Here is a 24,121-nt window from a genome sequence, read left to right on the forward strand (position 1 = left end):
GATCTTAGCCAAAGGACAGGATCCTGTCAGCAGCCCTGACCTAATTCCCGAGTGCCGAAGAGTTTGGAAGGCTCTGATTGGTCAGGTCTGGATGGTGAACCCAGCCCTGCAGTTGGGGCAGACCAGACCCAAGAAACCCAAGAACTAAGAATGGAGATGCTACATCTTGCAAGGGGCTCAGCAGGGTACTGTCGGAGAATGTTACAAATACTGGTTGTTCACTAGAGACCCAGTTTAGAAGTGGCCTGGGTGTCACACAGGAACACTGTCCAGACTTTAACCTGGAGCTGGCTGGTTTCAAAGGCCTTGTCATTCTTAATGGGCATTGACTCTTGTTCCCATTAAAATCAGGGCAGGAAACGAGTTAAAACAAATACGGAGATCCGGGTCCCACCCCTAGAACAAAGAAATGAGATGCTTTGGGGCGGGGGTGGGGGGGATGTGGGCATCACTATTTCTCAGAACACCCCAGGTGATTGTATTGTGCAAAGTCAAGAACCAGTGGATTAGATCACCTTTCCCCTCCCTGGCTATACGTAGCTATACACCGTAGGCCATTCAACATTACAAGTGTAACCTGGAATCCAGACAATCTGGGTGAGTGCAGTGGTAGGGGGTAGGGATAAGGAGCAGGTGCCTGGGAGCCCTGGGACGTGACCTTGTGCGGTCTGGGCTTGAAGGTGGTTTGGGCTGTGTCAGGATGGAAGCAGGGCTTCTCATCTGAAGCTGGGCGGGCACGCTGGCTCCCCTTTTTCACCTTGAGCACCCTTAGCTGTAACGTGTAAATTATTTTAGCAATTGCCTAGTTGGCAATGCACACTTCAGGAGAGCGAGAAACATCTCAGCCCCGGGCAAGTGGTGCTCCTCCCTTCTGCTTGTTGAGAGAGCCCAGCCAAGGACTGTAGCTGGAAGCAAGCTTGCTGGGAAAACACCAGGCAGCCTGGCTGCTCCCTTAGCCCCAGGCCACCCGCATCACCTACCTCTTTTTAAAAGGAAAAATGTCAACTAAGGGACTTGCTTCTTCCCCTGTACTGAGGCGGCGGCGGGAAGGGGCCCCTGGCTCCCCAGGCCACCTCCACCACTGATCAGAGGTGTTGATCTGCCTCTTTCTTACCTGTCCTGCCTCTCACCTGTCCCCCTGCACCTGCTCAGAACCACTATGGCAGAAAGGGGACCTCACTGCTGCTGTAGGGATGAGGCCATGTCTGCAGCGGAGCACAGCGACGCTCCCAGAGGCTCCGTGACTTGCCCAAGGTTGGGCAGAAGCCAGCTCCTGGCACGGAGTCCTGAGTACCCCCCAACCCCTACCTTTCCTGAAGCCACGGTCCTTGTTCTCTGCCTCGAGTGCCACTTAGAGCTCCTTAACGTTCCATGGATCTGCTCCTGTTAGCCCACACCCATCACCGGAGAGCTGCGTTTTTGTCTCACTCACCATAGACAGTGGTGCCTGCGGGGCCCCACCCATCTCTGCGACGTGATCCAAACTCCCAGTGACTCCTGCCAAGTGCCCTCTTTTCCCCAACAGACCACTTTCACAGTTCACTCTGGTTTTCAGCAAGGTCCTTTATTTATCTCCTGTTCCCCAAGCACGGCACATGAGCTCCGGTGGCCGGTTACCCGTGTGGGCTGTGGACTTTGTAAACGGAGAGCAGTCAGTATGTATAGAAATCATGCACCTCGGTGATTCTTTGACAAGATACTTAATGAGTAAGAAGATTTCACGTATGTTGGAAACTGCTGCCCTGTCCGGCATTCCACTCACTGAAAAAGATCCATTGACTCCAATGGAAACAGGTTTTCTTTGCTCCCTTGCCAGTCACTGCCTAGGGCATCTCGGCCCAGGGTCACGTCTGACGGCCATTACTCCCGGAAGCTGCTGGTTCTGTTCCGAGAGAACCCTGGACCTGTACGGGTGACCAGCTGTACACCGCCCACTGTATACATTAAACACTGCCCATGATACATGATTCGAAAAAGGCATCTCTAGGACAGAAAAGAATAAATTTGAGGGGAAGGGACAGCTGAAGGCTACTCTTGCACACCTTGGGTCACAGGAGAATGTTTCTAGAATTTGTGCCCCCAGCTGGCCATATCCTTCACAGGAAACCAAAAAGCCAGCTCCACCGCTGTGGGTCTTTTGGGTTCGTAGGTCTCCACAAAGGCCCCGCTCACACCCCCTGGCTTAGGTCATCGTCACCCGGCATGCGCCCCTGCACAGAGACGAAGACATGGGGCCGACCCCTCCACTGTCTCAGAGTCCAGCACTTGGAACACTTATGTACAGACAAATAAATGGAAAATCATAGGCAACAGAACTCCAAAGCAAAACAGACATGTTTTTGGTCAGATCGACAATTCCAGTTTTGCCAGAGGAAGGTGCTGCTGGAATGTCACCGGAGGAGCACACAGTCTCACGCTGCCATAGCCCCTATCAGCCAAACGGCTGGTCTGAACGTTCATCGCCGCGGACTCGAAGCGGCTGCGCGGGGAGTGTTCCCGGCCCCATTTGGCAGGAGGGCTCCTGTGGGCAGTGAGGTAAGCGGATCACACATTCGGCAGCTGATCCGTGGGAGCCCCGACTTGGCTCTTGAGGACACCAGCCTCAGCTTGGAAGGAAAGCCGTGTTTACACAGGAGCCTCCAGTCCCACCAGCCAGATGCTCCCCGCTGTCGGGGACCTGAAGGGGTTTGGGAGTGAGGGGAGCGACGGTGACAAGTCTGTTCAGGCCCAGCCGTGCGTGCCGCCCCGACTAGGCCCGCCCTGCCCGTGAAGCCGGCCGGGTGTGGGAACTGCAGACTGTCCCCCTGCCCCAGGTGGCTGAAGGGTCCCCTGTGTGACCGTGATGGCAACAGAGGCCAAGGTCTCTAACACTGGTTTGCAGTTTTTGTTTTGTTTTGTTCGTTTTTCTTTTCAGATGACCACAAGGAGTTTTTACGTGATTACATTCAGACAGATAACCACTTGGTTACTCTATTCCAGAGCACTGAAAAAACCAGGTACGTGACACGGCACAGACAACAGTCACACCGAAGGCACAGAGCCCCCAGTCACAGAGCAAAGTAACGCGCTATTAGGCAGAAAGGAATCTCAGAAGCAAATGACTGAAAGGAAAAAAAGAAAAATCTAAGGCGATACAAGCTGAAAATTTCCCATTTACAATAACCAAAGGAAAGAGGGAGCCCACGTGATCTCAAAACCCCAAATAAGAACTTTCTGGTGAGGCAGGACTCAGAGCGTGGATTCACAGCACGGGTTGGGGCTGGACCGTACCCCAGTCTGCCCGGGCTGACCCGCGGCCATTGTCGCCGACTCCAGCACGGAAAACGTTCTCATCGACCCGGAGCAAAGATGAAATCCAGGGCCTGACGTTCGGCGGCTGCCACATTGGGGTGCCACAAATCCACCATGAAAACCACCCGTGGGCCATCCTCTGCTGAACCTGGGAGGGGGTGCGAGAGAAGAGAGGTTCAAACCGTTCCAGAGCCAGGACCCATGCAGTGCTGGACCCCCACAGTGAGCTTCTGGGCAGGGCCCATCCTGTCCCTTGGCTTGCACTGGAAGATCGCCTCCTCTCCGAACAGGAACGTTAGCACGGTTTCCTGAGGTTCCGGGTGGGGCGTGTGAAAGGAGAGGGGCAGAGGGCGGAAGGAGTGAGTGAGGGCTAGCTGGAGCACAGGACTTTTCGGCCGGTGGAACCGTTCCCGTATGATCCTGTCAGGGTGGATCCGTGTCACTGCGCATTTGTCAAAACCCACAGAACACACAGCAACAAGAGTGAACCCGAAGAAGACTGTCACTCTGTGTCGCTTGCAACAAATGTACCACACTAAAGTAAGATGGTAATGGAAGGGGCAATGGCGGGGGGCTTATATACTGTGTTCAGTTTTTCTGGAAACCTAACTGGGCTAAGAAATACAGCCTATAACTTAAAGAAAAGAGAAAGGCAGCCGCTCACCTTCATGGAATGCAGTGTGCAGGAAAGAGTCATCGAAGAGCAGGCAGCGTCCTTCTGCCCAACACTGGGGCTCCCCCCCGACCACCAGTTCACAGCCACTTGGGGTTTTGAGACCTTTGAGGGAAAAGCAGAGAAAAGAGAATGAAGGCAGGTGGGATGGGGGGATGGGCTGTTTTGGTACAAATTGTCAACTTCTGTAGTGTCCTGGCCTTCTGCCTCACCCCTCAGAGCCCTGTCTGGGGTGGGAGGTGCTTTGGCAGAGAAAATACAGACTGTGGACCGCAACCGTCACCGAGCTCCCTGGAAAACCACATTCCTCCACTGGCTTCATCTGTTCTGGGTCATGGGTCACTCTGTTAAGTCTTGTGCTGCACTTTTGAGACCCCTGAAGCCCATCTGTGGGACCTCCTATTCCCCCAACCCCCATTTATTGAGGAAGACCAGGTTTATAACCCGCCTGGCTCAGTAAACTGTGTTTATTAGACCCCAATCTCTAGGACTCTTTTGGTTAAGATGAAACCAGGCCCTCCTCTTTGGGTTCCAAGCTTTAAATCCATGTTGGGGCCTGAGGATGGCATGTTCTTAGTCTAAGCTCCTCTGGTCGCCCTCCGTGACACTGAAGGTCACCCCTAAGGCCATGCCTGAGCTCCATGGGGAAAGAGGCCCACATCTTTGTAAGCCTCTATACATTCACAATGGCGAGCACATGAGGTGCCAAGCAGGGGTGCATAACCGCAGGGAGCGGGCCTAGCTGAAATGCTGTGTGCCCATTTTCACGTCCCCGCCTCCCACCCTAGGATCCGAGGAAACACCCGGGCCCTGTCACTGCCTGGACGTCTGTAAATGAAGGCACCACCAACAGCCGTGGAACAGAGTCCCGAGCGGCTGGATGGGCCCCACAGTTCTCAGGAAGGATGCATCAGGAGGAAGCAGGGTCCTGCCAGAGGGGATGTGATCGTGGTGGTCTTGTTTGTCTTTGGGGACTACGGGCACAACCGTGAGGCAGGACCAGTCGGCCCTGCCCACCACACACCCCAGCTGACTCCTTAGGATGAACATAAAAGAGAGTTCTCGCTAACAAAGCATTTTAATACACCCCTTGAACCAGAAGCACGTGTGCAGGAGGAAATCACAGAGGCCACACGGAGGAGCGGCAAGAACAGAAGACTTGGGGTTCGAGGACCAGCTCTGACCCTTCACTGCCGTGGGACTCTGCGCAAGTCACTTCACCTCTCTGAGCCCCTACCTGAGGGGCTATATGGCCACTGTCCTTGCCACGGGGAACATACAAACTGCCTGAGTGCAAGTCTGGGCTAAATCAGCATTTTTCAGACATCCCTTCAGCCCCTCTCCAGACAGGACTGCCGAGATTCAGAGAAATGATGTGACCTGCCAGAAGTCTGCTATTCAGTCCTGGTGGGGACATGAGGTTTAAATCCAAACCACAGAATGGGCTCTAATGACACTGGACAGTATTTCAGCAGTGGTGGCACTAAAGGCTTCCACCGTCAATCTCACTGAATCAGGCGAGAAGGGCCATTCCAACTCTGGAATCATCATCTCCCACCTCCCACTACTGGTAACAACTGCTGGGGAGGGCGGTGGGGTTTAGGGCTGTGACTGGCCCGGAGGAGAGAGCCCTCACTGACTGGACGAGGCCATTAGGACTTGGTGGTTCTCTGCAGGGACCCTCCACCCCAGGGCTTCAGAAAGCAGCTCTCCTTTCTCTGGGCAACTAAATGATTCATCACCATGCACCACAGCACAGCAGAAAAATGGTCTGGCCTGCTGGCTTGACAGCCCCCTGCTTACTTTCTTCTGCCTTCCCCTTCATCATGCCCTGGCCTTCCAGTGCCCCCCACCCCATTCCTGCCTACTGCCCCCAAACCAGCTTGGTTGGCAGAGATGATCAATACTGTCCCAGAGAGAGTGATAAGGGGGCTCTTGGGGATGGAGCTAGACCCTACGTGCTCTGGCTGAGGGCTTGCTCTTTGTCCCTACTGACCATACAACGAGGCAGGTCAAGGCTGCAAAAAGGGCTCAGCGCCCCCCTCCCCCGACTTTAGGAGCACTCCGGGGAGCAAGGCAAACACAAGCTGATCTGCCAATTCCACCCAGCTAGTCGGCCCAGAAATCCAACACCACGCACGTGAAAAGGCAATGAGAGTCTAACTGTGCTTCTTGAGCAAGAATTTGCTGAATATGCTCATGCATTTTCATCTACCCTTTCCTGAGGGTTGGCCGTGTGGAAGGACATCTGCCTCCCCAGTCAACGTGCCTCGTGAACGTCAGAGGTCACTTGCTGGAGGTCTGTGGCCGTGTGGTCAGGACGTCCCAGCCCCACAGGCAGAGCTGTCCCACGGCGCTACGTGGGGTCCAGACCAAGGGACGCCACCCCTAGAGCTAGCTCAGAGAGGTCTTTGGCGAATGAATGGACTGGGGGGAATGCACAGCCGTGGCCGGGCTTTCAGGTGTCTGTGGGGTCAGCTCCACGAGTCACAGCTCAGAGGGCAGGCAGCCAAAGGGGACAAAGGCTGGCAGTTCCAGAGCAGGGCTCAGAAATAGAGGGTGTCTCCTGCACTCCAGCCAGGTATTCTGGCCAAGGCGTGGTCACCAGGGACGTACCAGGTTCGCTCCCTCTCTGGCAACACCCAAGGTCGCAGGGATCGAACCCACCTTTGTTTCATTCCGTGGTGGATTCAAACGTGTGCATGACCGTGGAAAGAAGGAAATGCTGAGCAAATCTAACCAGGGAGCTTGCCCCGGCCTCAGGGAAGCGGCCACAGTCCAGCGGGACTCCTTCCAGGAGAACATGACACGGCCCAGTTTTTCTGGTGGCAAGAACTAACAGGGTTGAGAAGGGAACGACAGGTCGTACGGAGGGCCTGTGGGGGTGTGGTTTACACTCACACACGCAGCACGCAGGTGCACGACAGGCATTTGTGCACAGAAGGCAAAGCCTTGCTCTTCTGCCCCCCACCCTGCTGCCCTTGCCACTGAACACACCTGCCTGGAATCCTACCTCAGTCCACAGGCGCCCTTCCTGCGGGTCACTCTGAAGCTTTTGAAAAACAGCCAAAGAAAACCTTTGAAGAAAGCACAGTACTGTTCCCCACGGCCCCAGTCTCCATCCCAAAGCTGGGCATGGGGGGGCTCCGGCATGGCTCGCTCCCACCCAACCTGTCTGACCTCGGCCCCCCTTCCCCCTGAGCCCTCAGCCACATCTGGGGCTCAGGGGGAAGACTCCTCTGCTCCATCCTAGCGGGATGGAGTGTGAGATCTGAGTGTGCCCTGGGGTCCTGCATGGCGACCTTACTGAGACCACTCAGATGGCCACCTTGCCCCCTCGATTAATCAGAGTGCCCTTTGCCTGACTGCCCTTTACCTGCCCGTAGTCTCCACATGCGTCTTCTCATCCTCCAGAGAGCCCCCAGGCATAAACTGTCACCCTTGTGCGAGGCTCAGAGTTTCGGGGTCCCAGCCAAGATCACTCGGCAGCTGGGGCCGACAGAGCTGAGTCCGGGGGTGCTTGCTTCCGAAGCCTGATGGTTTCCCACTGTTTCCTGAGGGCCCAGGTTTTAGGGATCCTTTCTTAGACTGCCCAGCACAGGTTTCATCCCAGGGGACTAGCTACCACCTCTCTCCCTGCCATCCAGCCACAGAAAATACCACTTTATTTAACCCTGTCAGTGGTCCTGAAGTAAGCGCTACCTCCCATTTTACAGATGAGGAAACTGAGGCACGGACTCCGTTCCTTGCCCAGAGTCCCAGAGCTGACCATGGAGCCAGGCTCCCTCTTCTGGCACCTCTGCCCTGTCCTGCCTCTGCTCTGTAAACACTCAACAGTATCAACTGCTCGAATCTAGCTGTCTTTCAAAGTGGCAAAGCCCTCTGTCCACGTCCCATTCTGCTCAGGCTCCCTGCATGGGGCAGGGGAAGCAGAGGGCTCTGGGGAAAGCGGGGCTGGAGAGCCCAGGAGGCTGCCCTGTGGTTTGTCTACATAACAGCATGAGGCCCCCCGCTCCAGCCCTGACTGGGGCTCCTCCACGTGGGCTTTTTCATCCTCTGTTCCGAAGCCAAGGCAGCTAGCGCTGAGAATTTCCTGAAGCCGACCTTACCAGGGCTCTGGGCGTGTCCCCCAGTCTGGGATGCTAACTGGGGGTACCCACCCATTATCATGAGTCACTAGGCACAAGGCATTCGGGGGAGCGAACATCCCTGTGTGCTGAGCTGTGGCGAAGCCCCCCTCACGGGTGAGTAAGCACTGCATGTCCGGCTCCGTGCGCATAAACGCTTCATGACACGTGTTCTCAGCGGACCCTCCAAGTACCTCCATGGGAAGGAGCTCTTGACCTCTTCTCTCTACATGAGGACATGGAGGTGCAGGGAGGCAAAGTGACGTGCTGCAGTTGACACAGCCAGCGGCCTCTGGGGCCAGGACGCAAACACGGCCAAGCTGACTTCAACCCCATTCTTAGGGCCACTGTCGCGCATGGTACCAACTGCCCTCAAACCTGAATGAACTCGGCACTAACACCACGCACGCGTGCCCCATCGACTTGGGAGGCACGAGGGCATGTTGTGTAGCAGCCCAGGCATCAGGATGAACCTGTGACGGTTACAACAGCCTCTGGGCTCTTGAGCTGTGCTGCCCGATATGGTAGCCACCAGCCACGGGTGCCTCGCTAAGTGTAGACAGAACTCTGTCCCCTGCCAGCACCAGCTGCATTTCAAGCGCTCAGTGGTCACATGGTACTAGTGGCTACTGTACTGGGATGGTGCAGATAGAGGCCGTTCCCACCACTGCAGAGAGCTCCCCTGGACAGACCTTCTGTCAGATCCTACTGCTCGCAAGTTCCTTTTCTGACTCAATCTCTGCGGTCAAAACTCTGCACATAGTGCATCGACCTTTGACAGATGTGCCCTGTGGAGTGCAGACAGGCATGATTCTGGTGGCCCAGGGTGGCTGTGTCGGGCAGGCTGTGCCCTGAGCCCCCGCCCCCACGACCTACCTAAGTGGCACCGGATGCGGATGTTGGTGGGGCCATAGTGCTCCGTGATCACAGTCCCCGGGCTCAGCACGGAGATGCACGCGTTCCCAAAAACATTGTTCCCAATACAGGTCCGAAGGCTTCCAAGCAAGCGGTACGTCCGTGGGCACTTCCTGCAGTTCCTGGGAACACAAACCCCCTGATTGACCAAGTAAAAGGTGACCCACTCCCCGCTGGGAGTGCTGTTCATTTTCCATCCTTGCGGGAGGCTGCAGTTTGAGAAGGCTTTGTACAGGGTCTCAAACTCGCACAGGATGGTCTGGAAATTGCGCTCCAGCAGCTCCACGTCGTGCTTCTGGGCGTCCCGTGGGAAGTAGGGTGTGGTGGGAAGATCGGGCAGGAAGAAGACTTCGGGCTTCTGGATGGAGGGCCGGCTGCTGAGGTAGCGGCCCTGCTCGCGGATACCCTTGTGGATGCGGCCCATGCCAGACCAGGAGTAGCGCTTGGCATACTCCTGCAGGTTGTAGTAGAGCTTCTGGTTGAGGCCCTCGTTGTGGGCGCAGCGCACGCACTCAGGTGACTGGCAGTATGCGTAGCCGTTCTGCAGCCCGGAGGCATCTGTGCCCTGCATCAGGGAGTTGACGGTTGCGTAGGGCCGGGGCGGCTCGCGACCCACGTGGTAACAGTACCACACGAACAGGACTAGCAGGCAGGCCACGCTGACCACAGCCGTGGTGTCGCAGTCCCGTACCGACTGGATGCCCGTGGCGATGCAGTCCCGCAGGCCATCCAGCGACCAGTTCCAGGCCACCAGCCACTCGAGCGACATCTTGGGGGAGCTGACGTTGGGGGCAGGGGGCAGGGTGAAACAAGGTCAGACAGTCAGTCCTCAGAGGTCCCCAGGGCACCCGCACCCTGCAGCTTAACATTAGGGGGAAGGGGTGGCTGGGGCCAGGGGAGGCATGGCTGCCATCACGGTTCCTCGGATCCCGCCAAGCGTGGCATTGACCCACATCTGGGCTCACCACTCCGCTCCCTGCAAAAAAGTCACTGCAAGCTGGGTGGAAGGAGCCGCTTTTGGTCACGCCAGCAAGTGGGATCAGTCACCGTGAAATGATTTTCGAACCTGACAAGAGAAAAAAAAAGTAAACCAGCATAAATTTTTATACCTGGATATATCCTCAACTGAAATGTAAAATCACAGATCCTTCTGGAAGGTCCCTGTGGGTAGCAGACACACTTCTCAATCTTGTGTGTTCTCTCCCCATTTTGCCATACCCCCCGCCCCCCAATTTCCCAAGAGGCCAACGGTGCATAATTTGCAACCAGTACTAACAATTACACAAGGCCCATCTACTCTGTGTCATTTGTAGGGGGTGTGATCAGCCCCATTTTACAGGTGGGGAAACTGAGGTCCTGAGAGGTTATATACCTCACCCAAGTTCATGTGGTCAGGGCAGAGACACACTCCCCGGAGGGCTGCATGATGATGTCTAGTCATGGTAGGCATTTCATAAATACTTGTTCTCCTTAAGTCTCTGTACCTTTACAGAGAGATCTGGATTCAAAAGCATCTTAAAAATGGCAAAGGAAGGGGGCGCCTGGGTGGTTCAGCTCAGGTCATGATCCCTGGGTCCTGGGATCCAGGCCACATCAGGCTCACTGCTCAGTGGGAGGCCTGTTTCTCCCTCTCTCACTCCCTCTGCTTGTGTTCCCTCTCTTGCTGCCTCTGTCAAACAAATAAATAAAATCTTTTATAAAAAAAAATTGGCAAAGGAGGGGCACATGGCTGGCTTAGTCAGTGGGGTGTGCAACCCTCGATCTCGGGGTCAAGAGCTCGAGCCCCATGTTGAACACAGAAATGACTTAAAATAAATAAAAGATCCCTAAAAACGGCAAAGGAACCACAAAACTGCACGGTCCCCATTTTACTTTCTCTCTTATGGTGCTTCATCATTCTTGCTTAATCTCTCTTGCCCTGCTGACAAAGGCTGGGTTGCACTCAAGCTGGAAGGAGGGGTGGGCTCTTGGGTCATGGGTCACCCCCACAGCTGACACTGGGCCTTTCTGTCTAGCCAGTCCAGAGACTACTCCCTGGTCTCACCCGCAGGTTAGGAGAGGAAGTGATGGGGGAGAATGGAAACAGAAGCCCTCTCAGGTCTCTTGTCTCTGGAACAGACAGGAGCACTCTGCCAAGTAGCCCGCCAGTGGCTGGGGCCAGCGTCTGGCACGCCGTTTACCCTAATAACCTAAAAGTAAGATCAGAGCCCGGCAGTCACGGTGCCCGTGTCTACAAAAGCCTGGCCGTGTTTCCCAGCTGAGAGATGCTGTGTCCAGCCTGCTTTTCTCAGAACAGCCAGATCTACAATCTCCCACAAGCCTAATACATTCCCTCGGTGCAAGGGGCCGAGTAATTCACAAAAGTCGTTTTGTGTACTACCTTCTCTCTTGGGAACTGAAGGCAACTGAAAAACTGGGGAAGCTGTCCCCTTTCCTTTCTGTGGGGACTACATTTGGCTGGAAAATTCTTGCGAGATGGCAGAGAGGCCAAGAACCCAGACTGGAGGTGGGCTGGACTGTGGGCGGGACACTTCCCTCTAGGTTCCTTCATCTCTAAGACTGGGCCATGCTCATCTCCTGGGATGGACGAAAGTGACAACAGATATAAAACACTTAGGATGTCACAACGCAAATTTAATATGTGCTTAGAAATGTGGCAGCCCATGTTGGTCAGCCAGCAAAACCAAGCCAGGGCATTGGGGACAGGTATCTTGGGATGAGGGACCCTAAAAGCAAATTCTGGACACTCTCGCTGCCACGTATCTGAGCTTTTATTTGTCCCCAGACTGGCAAGACTAAAAATGAAAGAGAAACCTTAGGTGCTCATTCACTGCCTGCCTGCATCTTCCCAGCTTAGGTTGAATTAAGAATCATTTGACTATCATGTTTAGCAAGTCAAAAACGCACATGCTAAATATTCATGGCCGTTTTTATGTTTCTAGGAAAAATACAAGAGCGGGGAGGCTAGCAGCTCAATTTTTTTTTTCTCACACGTTCTCAATTTCTTCACAGATCTGGGCCCCACTGGATGGAAACAGACCATTTGGTGCCCCTGGTTCTCTCTAGCCATACCGTAACTGGCACATGTTCCCTTGAAAGGGGAAGGGAAAGAAAATCTGGGATGATTCTCCCGTGTTTTGTTTGCAAGCCTGTCTCCCAACCAGAACCCCAGGATTCCTGAAATTCAGTGTGAAACTGTCATCTGCGTGAAAAACAAGCACTTTTACTAAAAGGATTTCCCCCTCCCTGAGCTCAACTTCTAATTGGAACTTTTAAACTCAGTCTCTCAGGAGAAGAGGTTTCTCTTCGTTGAGAAGTGAGATGGTGATAATTTAGCAAACACCTGTTAAGTGTCAGTCCCCATCAGCTCTGCTAATTGCTTAACTCCAGCACAATGAAAACCTGGAACACAGGGCGGATGAAGAACAGATCTCTTCACTGGACACCCCTGGAGCTCACCAGCCTCCTGGGGGAAGCCTCATTCTAGTCAACACCAGCCATGAGCGCTCCCTAGCCTGAACTATAAACAAAAGGCAGCAAAAGATCCTGATGCCCTGAGCCCAGCTTCAGATCCTGTTCTCATAACCAGCACGGAGAGCCGAAGTTAGGACTTTTCTTACCTGCCGCTTCCTTTTAGTCAAAAGACACTGGCAGGCCCCTGAGCCCAGAGGTGGGTTTAAAAGCTCATGGCTGAAATGTGACACTAAAAAATCCTTTACATTTGCAGGGTGACTGGCAGCTTATTAAGTACTGGTTCCAACATACAACCCTCAGGGCACCCAGTGACAACCACAAAGGCGCCAGTGGAAATCCACGAAGGCATGGATTCTCTCCCCCTCTCCGGTTCTTGGCTCAGGGACCACAGTAATGTCCGGTTTCCTTCACATATCTCATCATTTGCATCTGTTTCATGTCTGTCCTCCTTAGGGACAGGGACCTGTCACTGCAGTTCTGCCCTTTAATAACTCCAATCGTAAAGGTCAGTCAGCCCTGGAGAATGCATGGCCAATTGGTCAGCAAGTCCAATGAAATATACCTTTTGATACGATGAACATATGGGGGACAGACTCAGCTCTAACTTGGCTAATGGGGTTCACCTTACAATCCAAGAAGCTGCTCAGTGCTAAAGAGCTTTTGGTCATTCTCAGGGTGCGGCCAGGCTGCCCTAGAAGTACCCCCAAAGAGCAGGGCAAAGCAGGGCAAGGGGTATGATGCAGGTCACCCTCCCCACCCAGGACCCTGGGAACTGTCTTGGAACCAGCCTTCCCCCTTGGGCAACTGGAGACTTCTCTTCCTCACTTTCTGGGCCAGCTTTTTCAGCATCCGCCCACTCTGGAGAGTGGGGGAAAGGTGGGGCCAGCGGATGGGTTAACACAGATGGTGACCACCAGGAGGTCAGGGAAGGAGGGGGATGGGACCACGGAAAAGTGCATATTGACAGGAAAAGTGGGCAATCGGCTGAAGACTGGGGAAGGTGGCTTATGGTGATAGCTTATGGGACAGGCGAGGAGGGTCACCACGAGAAATATGGGAAGTGGGTGACGCTCAGGGTTGGGGGGAGGGGGAGAGAAGGGAAGGAAAGGGAGCAGGGAGGAGGGTCATGGGGCGCCGCGGTGGGCACCGCGATGGGGCAGGGGCTACGAGGAGGGTGCTGCCCTGCCCGCCGCCAACACAGCCCGGGCGGCGGCGCTCTGCACGTAGCGAGTGCCGGGCGGCGGGGCCCCTTGGCCGGGCCGGGATGCGGGGCACAGGGCGCGGGGCGCGGGGGGGGGGGCGCCGGCGTTCCCAAGCATCCCCAGCGGCCGCGCCGCCGCCAGCCGTGGGGACCGCGGGCCTGCAGCCGTCCGGCCCCCGCCTCCTCCCCCTCTCCCCGGGGGTGGGGTGGTAGCGGCCCGGCCGCGCCGTCTTCCCCCCCACCCCCCGCGCCCGGCAGCCCCCCGGAGACGCCGCTTACCTGCGCGCCGGCGCGCGAGCGGCGGGGGCGGATGCTGGGGCCGGGGGGAACGCCGCCGCCCGAGGGCGCGGACGCGCAGACGCCCCCTGCCCGCGCCGCGGGGCCACCGCCCGGCCCACGCCGCGGGAGCCCGAGCTGGAGCCGAGCCGGTGCCCCCACCGGTGCCGACGCCGCTCTGCGCTCCGCGGGGCCGCGCGGACCACAACTCCCACAATGCCGCGCGCGGCTGGCCGGCCGGAGGAGGGGGCGCGGGCGGCGGGCGGGGCGGGGCTGGCGTGGGGGCGGGGCGGGGCTCGGACCCCCGGCGCGCAGAGCGCGGGGCTGCTGGGGAGGCTTTAAGGGAGCGGCGGTGGCGGAGACCCCGGGACGCACTGCCCGGCGGGGCCGGGGGTGGAGTGCGCAGGCGGAGCGCGCGGGCGGGCGGGCGTTCATTCATTCGCTCTGCGTTCCTCCCTCTGTGCCCCTTCTGCTCCCCCGCCCCCGGTCTCTGTCCCCGCTCCGGCTCTCCCTCCTACAACTTCCTCCTTGCATTCTCTTTCACTTTCCTTCCCTCTTCTTTCCTCCCTCACTTTCTCGGGCCCTGAAACCCCTCTTCCCTTTATTTATAGATTCACCGCGCACTTAAATGGCCGCTCCGGCACTTGGAATGAAACTGTAAATCAGACAGGATCCCTAATGTCACGAAAAACTCCTTGGTTCAGTAGGAGCGACTGTTGGGCAGCCTCCCTGTGCCTGGCCCTGTGCTCTTTGGGGAGCGGGGCACATGCGGGCCCTGCCCACAGGGAGCCACAGTCTGGCCAGGAGTCGAGGGTGCCCAAGTAATCACGCAGGTAAAGACACCTTCACCTGGCTCCGCAGAGTAGTAGAAAGGGACAGGGCAGGGTGAGCCGAGTGGAGCAAGAGGGCATGTGATGGGGTGGAGTCCCCCCACCGGGGCCTCTGTAAGGAAGTGATGTTGGAGCTAAGGCCTGTGGGAAACAGATAAGCTAACAGCGGTCATAGGATGTACATGTTAAGGGCTCCGGGGCTCCATGCATGGGCGGGTTCTGGGAACTCAGGAGTAGGATGGCTGGCGCAGGATCCATGTGTTCGTCCCAAAATCGACTTGTTGCTATCCCAGCATCTACTTTGCCCCTGTCCCAGAACCTACTTCAATCATGTCTCAGAATCCACCTCTCACACCTGTCCTAGAACCCACCTGGTCCCTGACCTAAGAACTCAACCTCCACCATGTCCCAGAATTGTCCCTGCAGTGGAACCCACGTCTAAGGTGGCTCAGAATCCCCATCTGCGGTGGCCCAGAGCCCACCTCCACCATGACTTAAAATCCACTTGTCCTTACTCCAAAGGAGGAAGAACTCCCCCCGCCCCTTATTCTGCTAAAATAACCAAAATGCATGCATTGGGAAACCAAAAATGCATCCAGATTTGTTCAAAGTGTGGGTAATCAACACAGTGATCCGATTTAGAAACAATAAACAAGATGTCTCTTTTCATTGCCAGCCTCCTGGTGGTTGAACCTGGGGAGGGCTGAGAAGGTGGGAGGGCACTTGGTCCCTCTCAGGATCAGGAAGTTGCTCAAACTCAGACTTCTCCGAAGGCGCTTATATAGTCAGAGCATCACACTGACAGGGTTGAGAAGGAAAACAATCTTCATATAGTTGTAAATGTGTGTTCCATTCCTGGATCATGCCATCTGTAGTGCATTACGAATTAATATTGTCTATAAATCCTGTCATTATCTTTGACCAGCGCAATTATACTACTCTGTGTTTGTTAAGAGTATTTACTGGTTCCATGGCGATATTACCCCTTTACACATTTTGCTAACCCTGCTTGCCACTTCTGCCTGTGGGAGACACTGGGATGGGGGGCGAGTTCCCCCAGAAAATGAGTATCCAGGCTTTCTTCCAGAGGGGGCTTTGGGATGAGAGCTCCAAATAAATTGTCATTGCACTAATGGAGGAGCCAAGATAAGGGCCAAGTGAGTCTAAATTGCCTGCCTCCTGCTTGGCTGCCACTGGCGCCCTCCTCCTCCCGCTGTCTCCTCAGGGCAGCCCTCCCCGACCCACTCTGAAGCTGCACAACCTATCATTATGCTATCTCATCCACTCGTGGAGTCCACCCAACTCCCTCCGGCTGCAGATGGAGTCACTGGGGGTCCAGAGAGAAAACATGCCTTGCTCAATCAAGGTCACAGCAAGTCAGTAAAGGAATAAGAAAATGCTTGCTTGGTGCATTAGATCAGCGAGTATGGTCTCTTTAGAGAGAAATTTTATTTGTCAAAATGACAACAAATGTATATATCTTAAAAACAAACAATGTCACTACTCTATATCCATCCTAGAGAAATGCTAGAATCGATAAAGGAATAGAGATGTTTTTATATTGTATAATCCTGTGCAACAGTGTAAAAGGAAGAGCTTGATATATATGTGATGTTGTAAAGCTCCTAGGGGTGCCTGCCTGGCTGGCTCAGTCAGGAGAGCGTGGGACTTTTGATCACAAGGTTGTGAGTTTGAGCCCCAGGTTGGGTGTAGAGAGTGCCTAAAAAAATAGAATCTTAAATATATATATATAGACATATATATATTTACATATATACATATATAAACTTCATAAATATATGTAAAAGTAATAGAGCAAAAAATCAGAGTTATGCTTGTAGTCTGACTTCCTCTGCATAGCACATACACACAACACAAAATGTTACTCTGTAGTTTCTGTGGATATATATGTATATTTATAGAAAAGCAGGAGAAAAGGATTAGAAGAATACACTAGTATCTTTTTAAAAGTTAAAATATTACAGTGTTGGCAAATGCAAAGAATATCCCTCAGAGGACACACACCGAATTCATGAGTTGTAACTTCAGGGGCCATTAGGAAGGAAAAAGAAATTAGGCACAGTGGACAGAAGGAATCCAGCATTTTCTGGAATATTGTAATTTGACTCAGTATTTTAAAAACAATTTCTTTATTTTTTTTTAAGATTTTACTTATTTATTTGTCAGAGAGAGAGAGCGCACACAAACACAAGCAGGGGGAGCAGCAGGCAGAGGGAGAAGCGGGCTCCTTCCTAAGCAGGGAACCCAATGCGGGGCTCTCGATCCAAAGACCCCGGGATTGTGACCTGAGCTGAAGGCAGAGGCTTCATCGATCGACTGAGCCACCTAGGAGCCCCATTTTTAAAAGGATTTAGATACTCCTGGAATAAAATGCAAAAGGACAAATCAGTTGCTAGGAGTACCGCTCTCCTTTATCCCTCAACTACCCGGTTCCCTATCCTTGAGATAATCATTAAAACCAGTTTCTCATGCATCCTTCCAGGAAAATGCGTGTTTGCAAATACCGTGCAGAAATATTTTAACTTTTGAAAATGAAATATTAGTATGCTATTAGTGATATTAAAAAAAACATTTTTAAAGTAAAATTCAAAATTACATTAAAAAGTATTTTTTGAGAATTAAGAATTGCTCAACACGAGAAAAATCCTTTAAAAAAAAAAAGATTTTATTTGTTTATTTGACAGAGAGAGTGAGAGAACATAAGCATGGGGAACAGCAGAGGGAGGGGGAGAAGCCGGCTCCCCGCTGAGTAGGGAGCCAGATTCGGAACTCTATCCCAGGACCCTAAGATCATGATCTGAGCAGAAGGCAGACACCCAACCATCTGAGCCACCCAAGCACCCGAGAAAAATCTTTTGATAGAATTCACCACATTAACAAATTAAAGTCAAAGCACTACATAATGTTTCAGTAGATGCAGAAAAAGCAAAATTCAACATCCTTTCATGATTAAAGACTCATGGCAAAATAGGAAGAGAAGGGAATTCCATCAATCTGATAAAAGAGCGTTTATGAATAATTTACAACCAACATTATAGTTGGTACTAGAGACTGAATGCTTTCCCTCAAAGATCAGAGCTGAGACAAAGATGCTCGTCTTTGCCATTCCTATCCAACATCATATTGGATTTTCTACCAATGGAATAAGGCAAGAAAAAGAAATAGGAAGCATTTGAAAGAGTAATGGAAAAAATTCTCCATAATACCAACAAAACTGTAAAGACTTCAGGAAAGAATTGAACTAAAATGGGAAAGATGAAAAAAGTTGAAATAAAAAGTATTGAGAGGCAGGGTATAAATTGTGAATGATAACAATGTATGCAAAATTCATGGATATGAAGAGACAACATCACGAAGAGGTCAGATTCCCCTAATAATCTATAAAATTTAAACAATTTTTAATGAAAATCTCAGTATTTTTAGTGCAACCAGATAAATTGGTCATAAAATTTATATAGAAAGACAGAGCCAAGAAAGCTAAAGACAAAATGAAACTACTTAATAAAAACTGTGTAAAGGGTATAAGCCAGCAATGCACACAAGAGGAAACACAATGGCTGATAAACACAGGGAAAGGTGCCTTTCACCACACTGCTCATCAGGGGAATAAAGAATAAAACCATAGAGATGCCATTTTGCATTCATCTTGTGGGCAGAAATTAAAAAGTCAATTGATGCCAAGTGTCAGTGAGTCTGTGGAATCCTAGGTACTCTTGCACACTACTGATGAGTATGAATCTACACAACTCTAGCCATCTTTAATAAAGTAGAAGGTGTGCACACACACATCCCATCCCACTTCCTGGTCTTTGCTCTAGGGCCCTGGTTTTCAAACTGGGGGCCTCATTGATTGTTCCAAAAATAAAGTAAGTCATGACCACGAGTTAAGATAATGAAGCAGAATAAATTACAATAGAAATTATGAGATTATTTAAGTTTATTTTTCCCCCCAACCACAGTGAGCTCTATGCCCAGGGTGGGGTTTGAACTCATGACCCTGAGATCAAAAGTCCCATGCTCCACCAACTAAGCCAGCCAGGTGCCCCAGGAGAGTATTTCTGAGTGTATCTTACACTTTCTGTTTGTCGGCATGTGTGCATTGCACGGGGTCCTGCTGTACAATGTGTACTTGGTGGCAGTCAGGTAAGTTTGAGAGTCTTTGTCCTAGAGAAGTTCTCAGAGTGGGACAAGAATATATATAGCGACATGTGCAAAACTGGAGCCAACAAACACTCAAAGAGGAAAATGCACACAAAAATTCAAACAAAGCAATATGAGACAGAAGTTATAGCATGAGCCAGGACTAAATGTACCGAGATGGGTAAATCTCCAAAATATAATATTGAGCTGGAAAAGCAAACCGTAGATTGATACATGAAGTATAATATTGTTATAAAGTGTGAACTCATATAAACAACACAGTATGCTGGTGAGGGACTATTGTATGTGTATATAAGATAGAACTATATGCTATACTACATATGCATGCATATGTACATGTATACATTTGGGGAAATACATTAATGTGTATTAATAAATGCATTAATACTAAAATCTTGCATGGTGATCATTAATACAACTTCAAGATAGTAATTATTTGGGGGAAGGGAGTGGAATGAAGGAGGAGCACGTTGTACTATCTCATTCCTTTATAAAAACCAAAGGAATAAAGCAAAACATTAGGATTTGGTAAAGGTGAGTGGTCAGTATCTGAATCTGTGTCCTCTTATTCTCTAGGAATGTTTGCAATATGACACAATTGTAAATTATAAAAAGGCAATTAAAATTAATTAATTAATTAATTAGAGAGAGAGAGAGAGAGAGAGCAGGGGGGCGAGCAGAGGGAGAGGGACAAGCGGACTCCACACTGAACGCAGAGCCTGATGCAGGGCTTGATCTCACGACCTTGAGATCATGACCTGAGCTGAAATCAAGACTTGGACACTTAATGAACTGAGCCACCCAGGCACCCCAAAAGACAGTATGGGGAGGTTAGACAAACCAGTTTTAAACGTTTGGGTTGTGGGTTTCCAACATGACTTGAGCTGTTTGAAGACGTTCAAGAACAGCTAACTGTGCTCCAACTCCATGCCTCCCAGTAGTGCCTGGAGGGGGAAGAGAAGAAGGAGGGGCAGAAGAGAGTGGGGTGATATGCACATTCTCAGATGTTCTCTGTTGTTACCTTCTAAGCAGATTGCCTTTTATTAGCTTTATATATTGCCCTTATGTCTTAGGGTAATAGAAGATCCTAAGACTGGGTTTGTAAGCCCCTGCCCTGGGCGACCCCCAATAAAAGTTGGGGGTCTTTGCTTTGGGAAAGATCAGGATAAGCCTGAGCCAGAAATTCTATGGAGTAAGTTTATAAATTTACATAGATTTGTCACACTGAGTGATGAGCTTTGTTTGGTTAGTATATACAATGAGTGATTCCATCTGTCCAGAAAGCCAAGCCACGCTCGCATGTTGTCAAATGCTGAATGTATTCCGGGAACAAATCTAAATCACCTTGAGCTGATCCAGTAAAGGGCTGCTAACATCTATTTAGTCTTGGAACAGACAACGAACTTCATGCTTACTGTGCAAATAGGTAGAACCCGACCTGAGCCTGCTGCTTGTGAGGCCTAGGAGAGCTTGCTTCATAGAGTGGAAAAAACGAATTAATTAAAACGTCTTCCCCAAACCATCACCTGTTTCTAACCCTGCTTTCCACTGGGTCACCTTGAACTTGATCTGGCTCTTGACCTTCCTCTGCAGTCCACACTCTCTGGAAGCCTCAGAATATCTTTGGCTGGGCGTGGAAGGTCGGTGTGAGAACCGAGAATTCTCGACGATGGAAAAACAGGCATGAGAAGCAAGGCCAGGTCCCTAAGATCTATGAGAATCAGCCCTCTACAAATCCTGGAATACATTTCAGCCACTAAATGAATTAAAATGTGTCATGACAACATGCTTCATGTCCCACCTCCAAGAGCCTTCCTTGGTGGTAAGAGACTGTGATCATATAGGTCTTCATTTTTCCACCAGTTGAGGTTATTAAATTATTGAGCAACAGGTACACCATGCCAACCACCATCAGAATGGATGCGGGCTAGGGATGCCTGGGTGGCTCTGTCTGTTAAGCATCCGGCTCTTGGTTTTGGCTCAGGTCACCTTCCCAGGGTCCTGGGATCTGGCTCTGTGTCGGGCTCCATGCCCAGCGCAGTCGTCATCTCCCTCTCCCTCTGCTCCTCCTCCCGTGTACTCTCCCTCTTTCTCAAAAGTACATAAATAAAATCTTAAAAAAAAAAAAAAAGAATGGATGTGAACTACAAAATAGACAGGACCCTATCAATGAATACTGATCCACATCATATCAAGTGGTCTTGAAATCTAATCTGCATGAAATTTCTTGGAGACTGTATCTTAGCCTCGGAGCGGATATACCTTGAAGCTCCCGGGTAGAATGCAGAAACTTCCTCTCATTTCGAACCCACTGATTTTACATTCCCCAGGGACAGAAGGTGTACTGCTTGCAACTACTTCTAAACTCTGAGAAGTCAACTGGGAAGACTATTTATTGAGCATGTATTGTTGAACATATCCTATGTGTTATGCTCACAGAGTATACGGCCGTGAGGGAGTACAGAAAGCTTCTGCATTAAATCCAGCACAAGAAGGGGTTCAGTGTGGCTTTCATGAACCTTTTAAAATTGTCAGTATCTTGGGGCACATGGGTGGCTCAGTGGGTTAAGCCTCTGCCTTTGGCTCAGGTCATGGTCTCAGGGTCCTGGGATCGAGCCCCGCATCGAGCTCTCTGCTCAGCAGGGAGCCTGCTTCCTCTTCTCTCTCTGTCTGCCTCCCTGCCTACTTGTGATCTCTGTCTGTCAAATAAATAAATAAATCTTTTAAAAAAATAAAATAAAATAAAATAAAATAAAACAAAATTGTCAGTATCTAAAGCTTGGGAGACACCATGGAAAATGTTGGTTTCCCAGCTTCTCTTGAAAAGTGGAGATATCCGATCTGCAAACCAGCAAATTGGCTGGCAGGTGGTTTGCTATTGTCCGCACCCACTCCCTATTGTTTCCCAGCACCAAGGATGACTGTGACTTGCAACTGTGTCTAAAAAAGTAAGGAGATATTTCTCTGCTTCTGTGTCTCTGTCAAAAGTGGGGAAACAAAAGCCAGACCAGGAGCCCTGAATGATTTATATTAGCCTTGGCCACGTGCTTCGTTTATGTTACCTGACATGTTCGGTAGGTGCTCCCAGAGCACAGTGATGCCAAAATATGAAAAAATTAAAAAAATGGAAATGTATGTCTGCCTCAGGGAACTTGCAGGAGGGAGGTTAAACTTGACAACTGTGAGAATCCTCCCCTCCTGCCCCTCCCCTACACCGAAGCCCTGAAAGCAGGTGGAGGGAAGGAAGGAACAGTGAGTACAAAGTTGGGTGAACAAGTTTCGCAGGCTTGGGAGAAGGTAAGAAGCCCACATGGCTGGGGCAGAGGAAGAGGGAGCATGGCGGCAGAGGATAGGTTTGGAGAGCAGGTTCAGGTGTCTTCAGCCCTGGGAAGGAGCTTGAATTTTGTTCTAAGAGCTCGACACTGATACGGCAAAGGCCCATGATCAAGGCTCAGCTGTCCACGGTCCGGGTGCTGGCCGATGGGGGAGGTAGCAACAGCAGGGGAGGAGACAGGGAGGCAGGGCTGGCTTTCACCTAAATGATTAATTCACTCAGGTGCCCACAAGGCAGCGAGGGGATCATTGGAGAGGGTTTTAATAAAGGGGTTGGGCCAAGTTTAAGGTGATCTCAAGGAGTATACAGCACTCAGGGCTAGTAACAGGAGAAGCTGTTACCTGCCTAGGCTTGAAGGGGTAAGGGAGAGAGGGGTTCCCGGAATCTGGAGGTAGAGGTATTATTTAGAGAGGTCTGTTCCCTCTCCTAAAAGACATAGACTAGGGGACCCCACAAAGAGGAAGCTGGGAACTCACCCTCCGCCTGCCTTTCTATTGCCCACTGGGGCTTCCCTTGGGACCTACCCAACTGGATGCCCAAGGAGAGGGAGCCCGTTGATGGGGACCGTGCGGGCTAGCTTCCCTAGAGGCAGGAACAGGGAGGAGAAAGCCAGAGAGCGGATGGGGAGAGGCAAAAGGAAGACACCTCGTTCACCCTTCAGGACATGGAAAAGGAGAATCGTGTCCCTGCTTGGATTAGGGACCACGCACACATGTGGTGTCTACTGACAGTGGCTGTCATCTGACTCCACCACCTTCAAGGCAGAATAACCTCCTGGTTTCAAGGAAGCCCAGAGATCAAAGCAAGGAAAAAACTTCAGGATCTGGTTTTGCAGATAAGCCGTTCAGATGCCGACTCAGAACTGCCAAGATGGAGCAGGCGGCACCTTGGATTGGTCGGGAGTCCCTTGAGAGATGTCCCTGCTCTGTTATTACTGGAATTTGCAACTCCTGTAAAAAGCTGACGGGGGCATGACTCACCGAGTTAAAATCCAAACCACTGCCTCCACAGCTCACCATCCTGTCCCCCGAGTCTCCTCCCTCTTTCCGCAGCTGCAGCCGGAGAGGCATTTGCTCCCTCCAGGGAGGGGCCCCGGGTCCTGGCCGGGCCAGCTGCTTCTCCACACTGCAGGTAGCCAGAGTTTCCTGGATTCCAGGGACACAAAAGTATGTCTGGAAGAGACCAGAGAGTCTAAGCCTTCTTGTGGCAGGGCATGTTCCTAGAGGGAGAAGGTGAGTGCCGCCAAGCAGCACCTGGAAATCACCTGGATTGCTGTTACAAGCTCTGGCATCGTAAAGGAATTTAAGATAGCTTCAGGATGCAAAAGTCTTTTTTGCATTTCTCATTAATTAATTTGGTTCTATGCATCTGGGAATTTGCAACAGTCTGAACCAGATGCATTAGGGTTTAGTTTACCCTTTTTTTCTTTTTCTTTTTGCAAGCTTCCTTTTTACTGTATTTTTGTCTGCATTTTCCCATTGCTTTATACCTGTCTAAGGTGGTCATTTATCAGACCTGCCAGATTCTATCTAGCTGATGCGACAGTGGCGTGGTAGGGTGGTCAGGTCGCAACGTGATTGTCACAAACTCAACTCGCTGGTTGACACATACCCCCTACCTAGAATTGAAAGGCTGTGTACTCACTCAGAGTTCCTCTGAGTCTTTAACTGGCAAAGCCTTCTTGATTTCTCTTAACCTGAGATGCACTGTTCAGATTTTTTTTTTCTTTACAAACTCTCATTTCACTTGGAGGAAGAAAACAAGGAGCCTTAGATTCAGATCTAGGTTCGAATCCCAGCTCCATCCATCACTGGCCAG

The 24,121-nt window shown here is 51.5% G+C and overlaps 1 protein-coding gene across 2 annotated transcripts; it reads right to left on the bottom strand.

Moving 5' to 3' along the window:
- Window positions 1-3,134: 3,134 nt before the first annotated feature.
- On the bottom strand, window positions 3,135-14,179 carry ASPHD2 (aspartate beta-hydroxylase domain containing 2). 2 transcript variants are annotated; one of them, XM_032310811.1, is made up of 4 exons: window positions 13,961-14,179; window positions 8,968-10,072; window positions 3,956-4,069; window positions 3,135-3,439 (listed from the first exon to the last, which is right to left on the bottom strand). In XM_032310811.1, the coding sequence occupies exons 2-4, from the start codon at window positions 9,773-9,775 to the stop codon at window positions 3,330-3,332; spliced, it is 1,032 nt and encodes a 343-aa protein (XP_032166702.1). In that variant the 5' UTR covers window positions 9,776-10,072; window positions 13,961-14,179; the 3' UTR covers window positions 3,135-3,329. The 2 variants fall into 2 exon arrangements, with proteins under 2 accessions (XP_032166702.1, XP_032166703.1); XM_032310812.1 differs by lacking the exon at window positions 13,961-14,179 and adding an exon at window positions 11,387-11,638.
- Between the last annotated feature and the right edge of the window lie 9,942 nt (window positions 14,180-24,121).

This window comes from Mustela erminea, chromosome 13 (genome assembly GCF_009829155.1).
Source record: "Mustela erminea isolate mMusErm1 chromosome 13, mMusErm1.Pri, whole genome shotgun sequence".
Lineage (NCBI taxonomy): Eukaryota > Metazoa > Chordata > Mammalia > Carnivora > Mustelidae > Mustela > Mustela erminea.

Bases quoted from the DNA above. Each gene is read 5' to 3' on its own strand.
- ASPHD2 (XM_032310811.1), bottom strand. From the start codon at position 9,775: ATGTCGCTCGAGTGGCTGGTGGCCTGGAACTGGTCGCTGGATGGCCTG. The intron at 4,070-8,967 runs GTAGGTCGTGGG...TTTCCCTCAAAG, and splicing joins CCGCATCCGGTGCCACTTAG to GTCTCAAAACCCCAAGTGGC. The intron at 3,440-3,955 runs GTGAGCGGCTGC...ACCCCCTCCCAG, and splicing joins GCACACTGCATTCCATGAAG to GTTCAGCAGAGGATGGCCCA.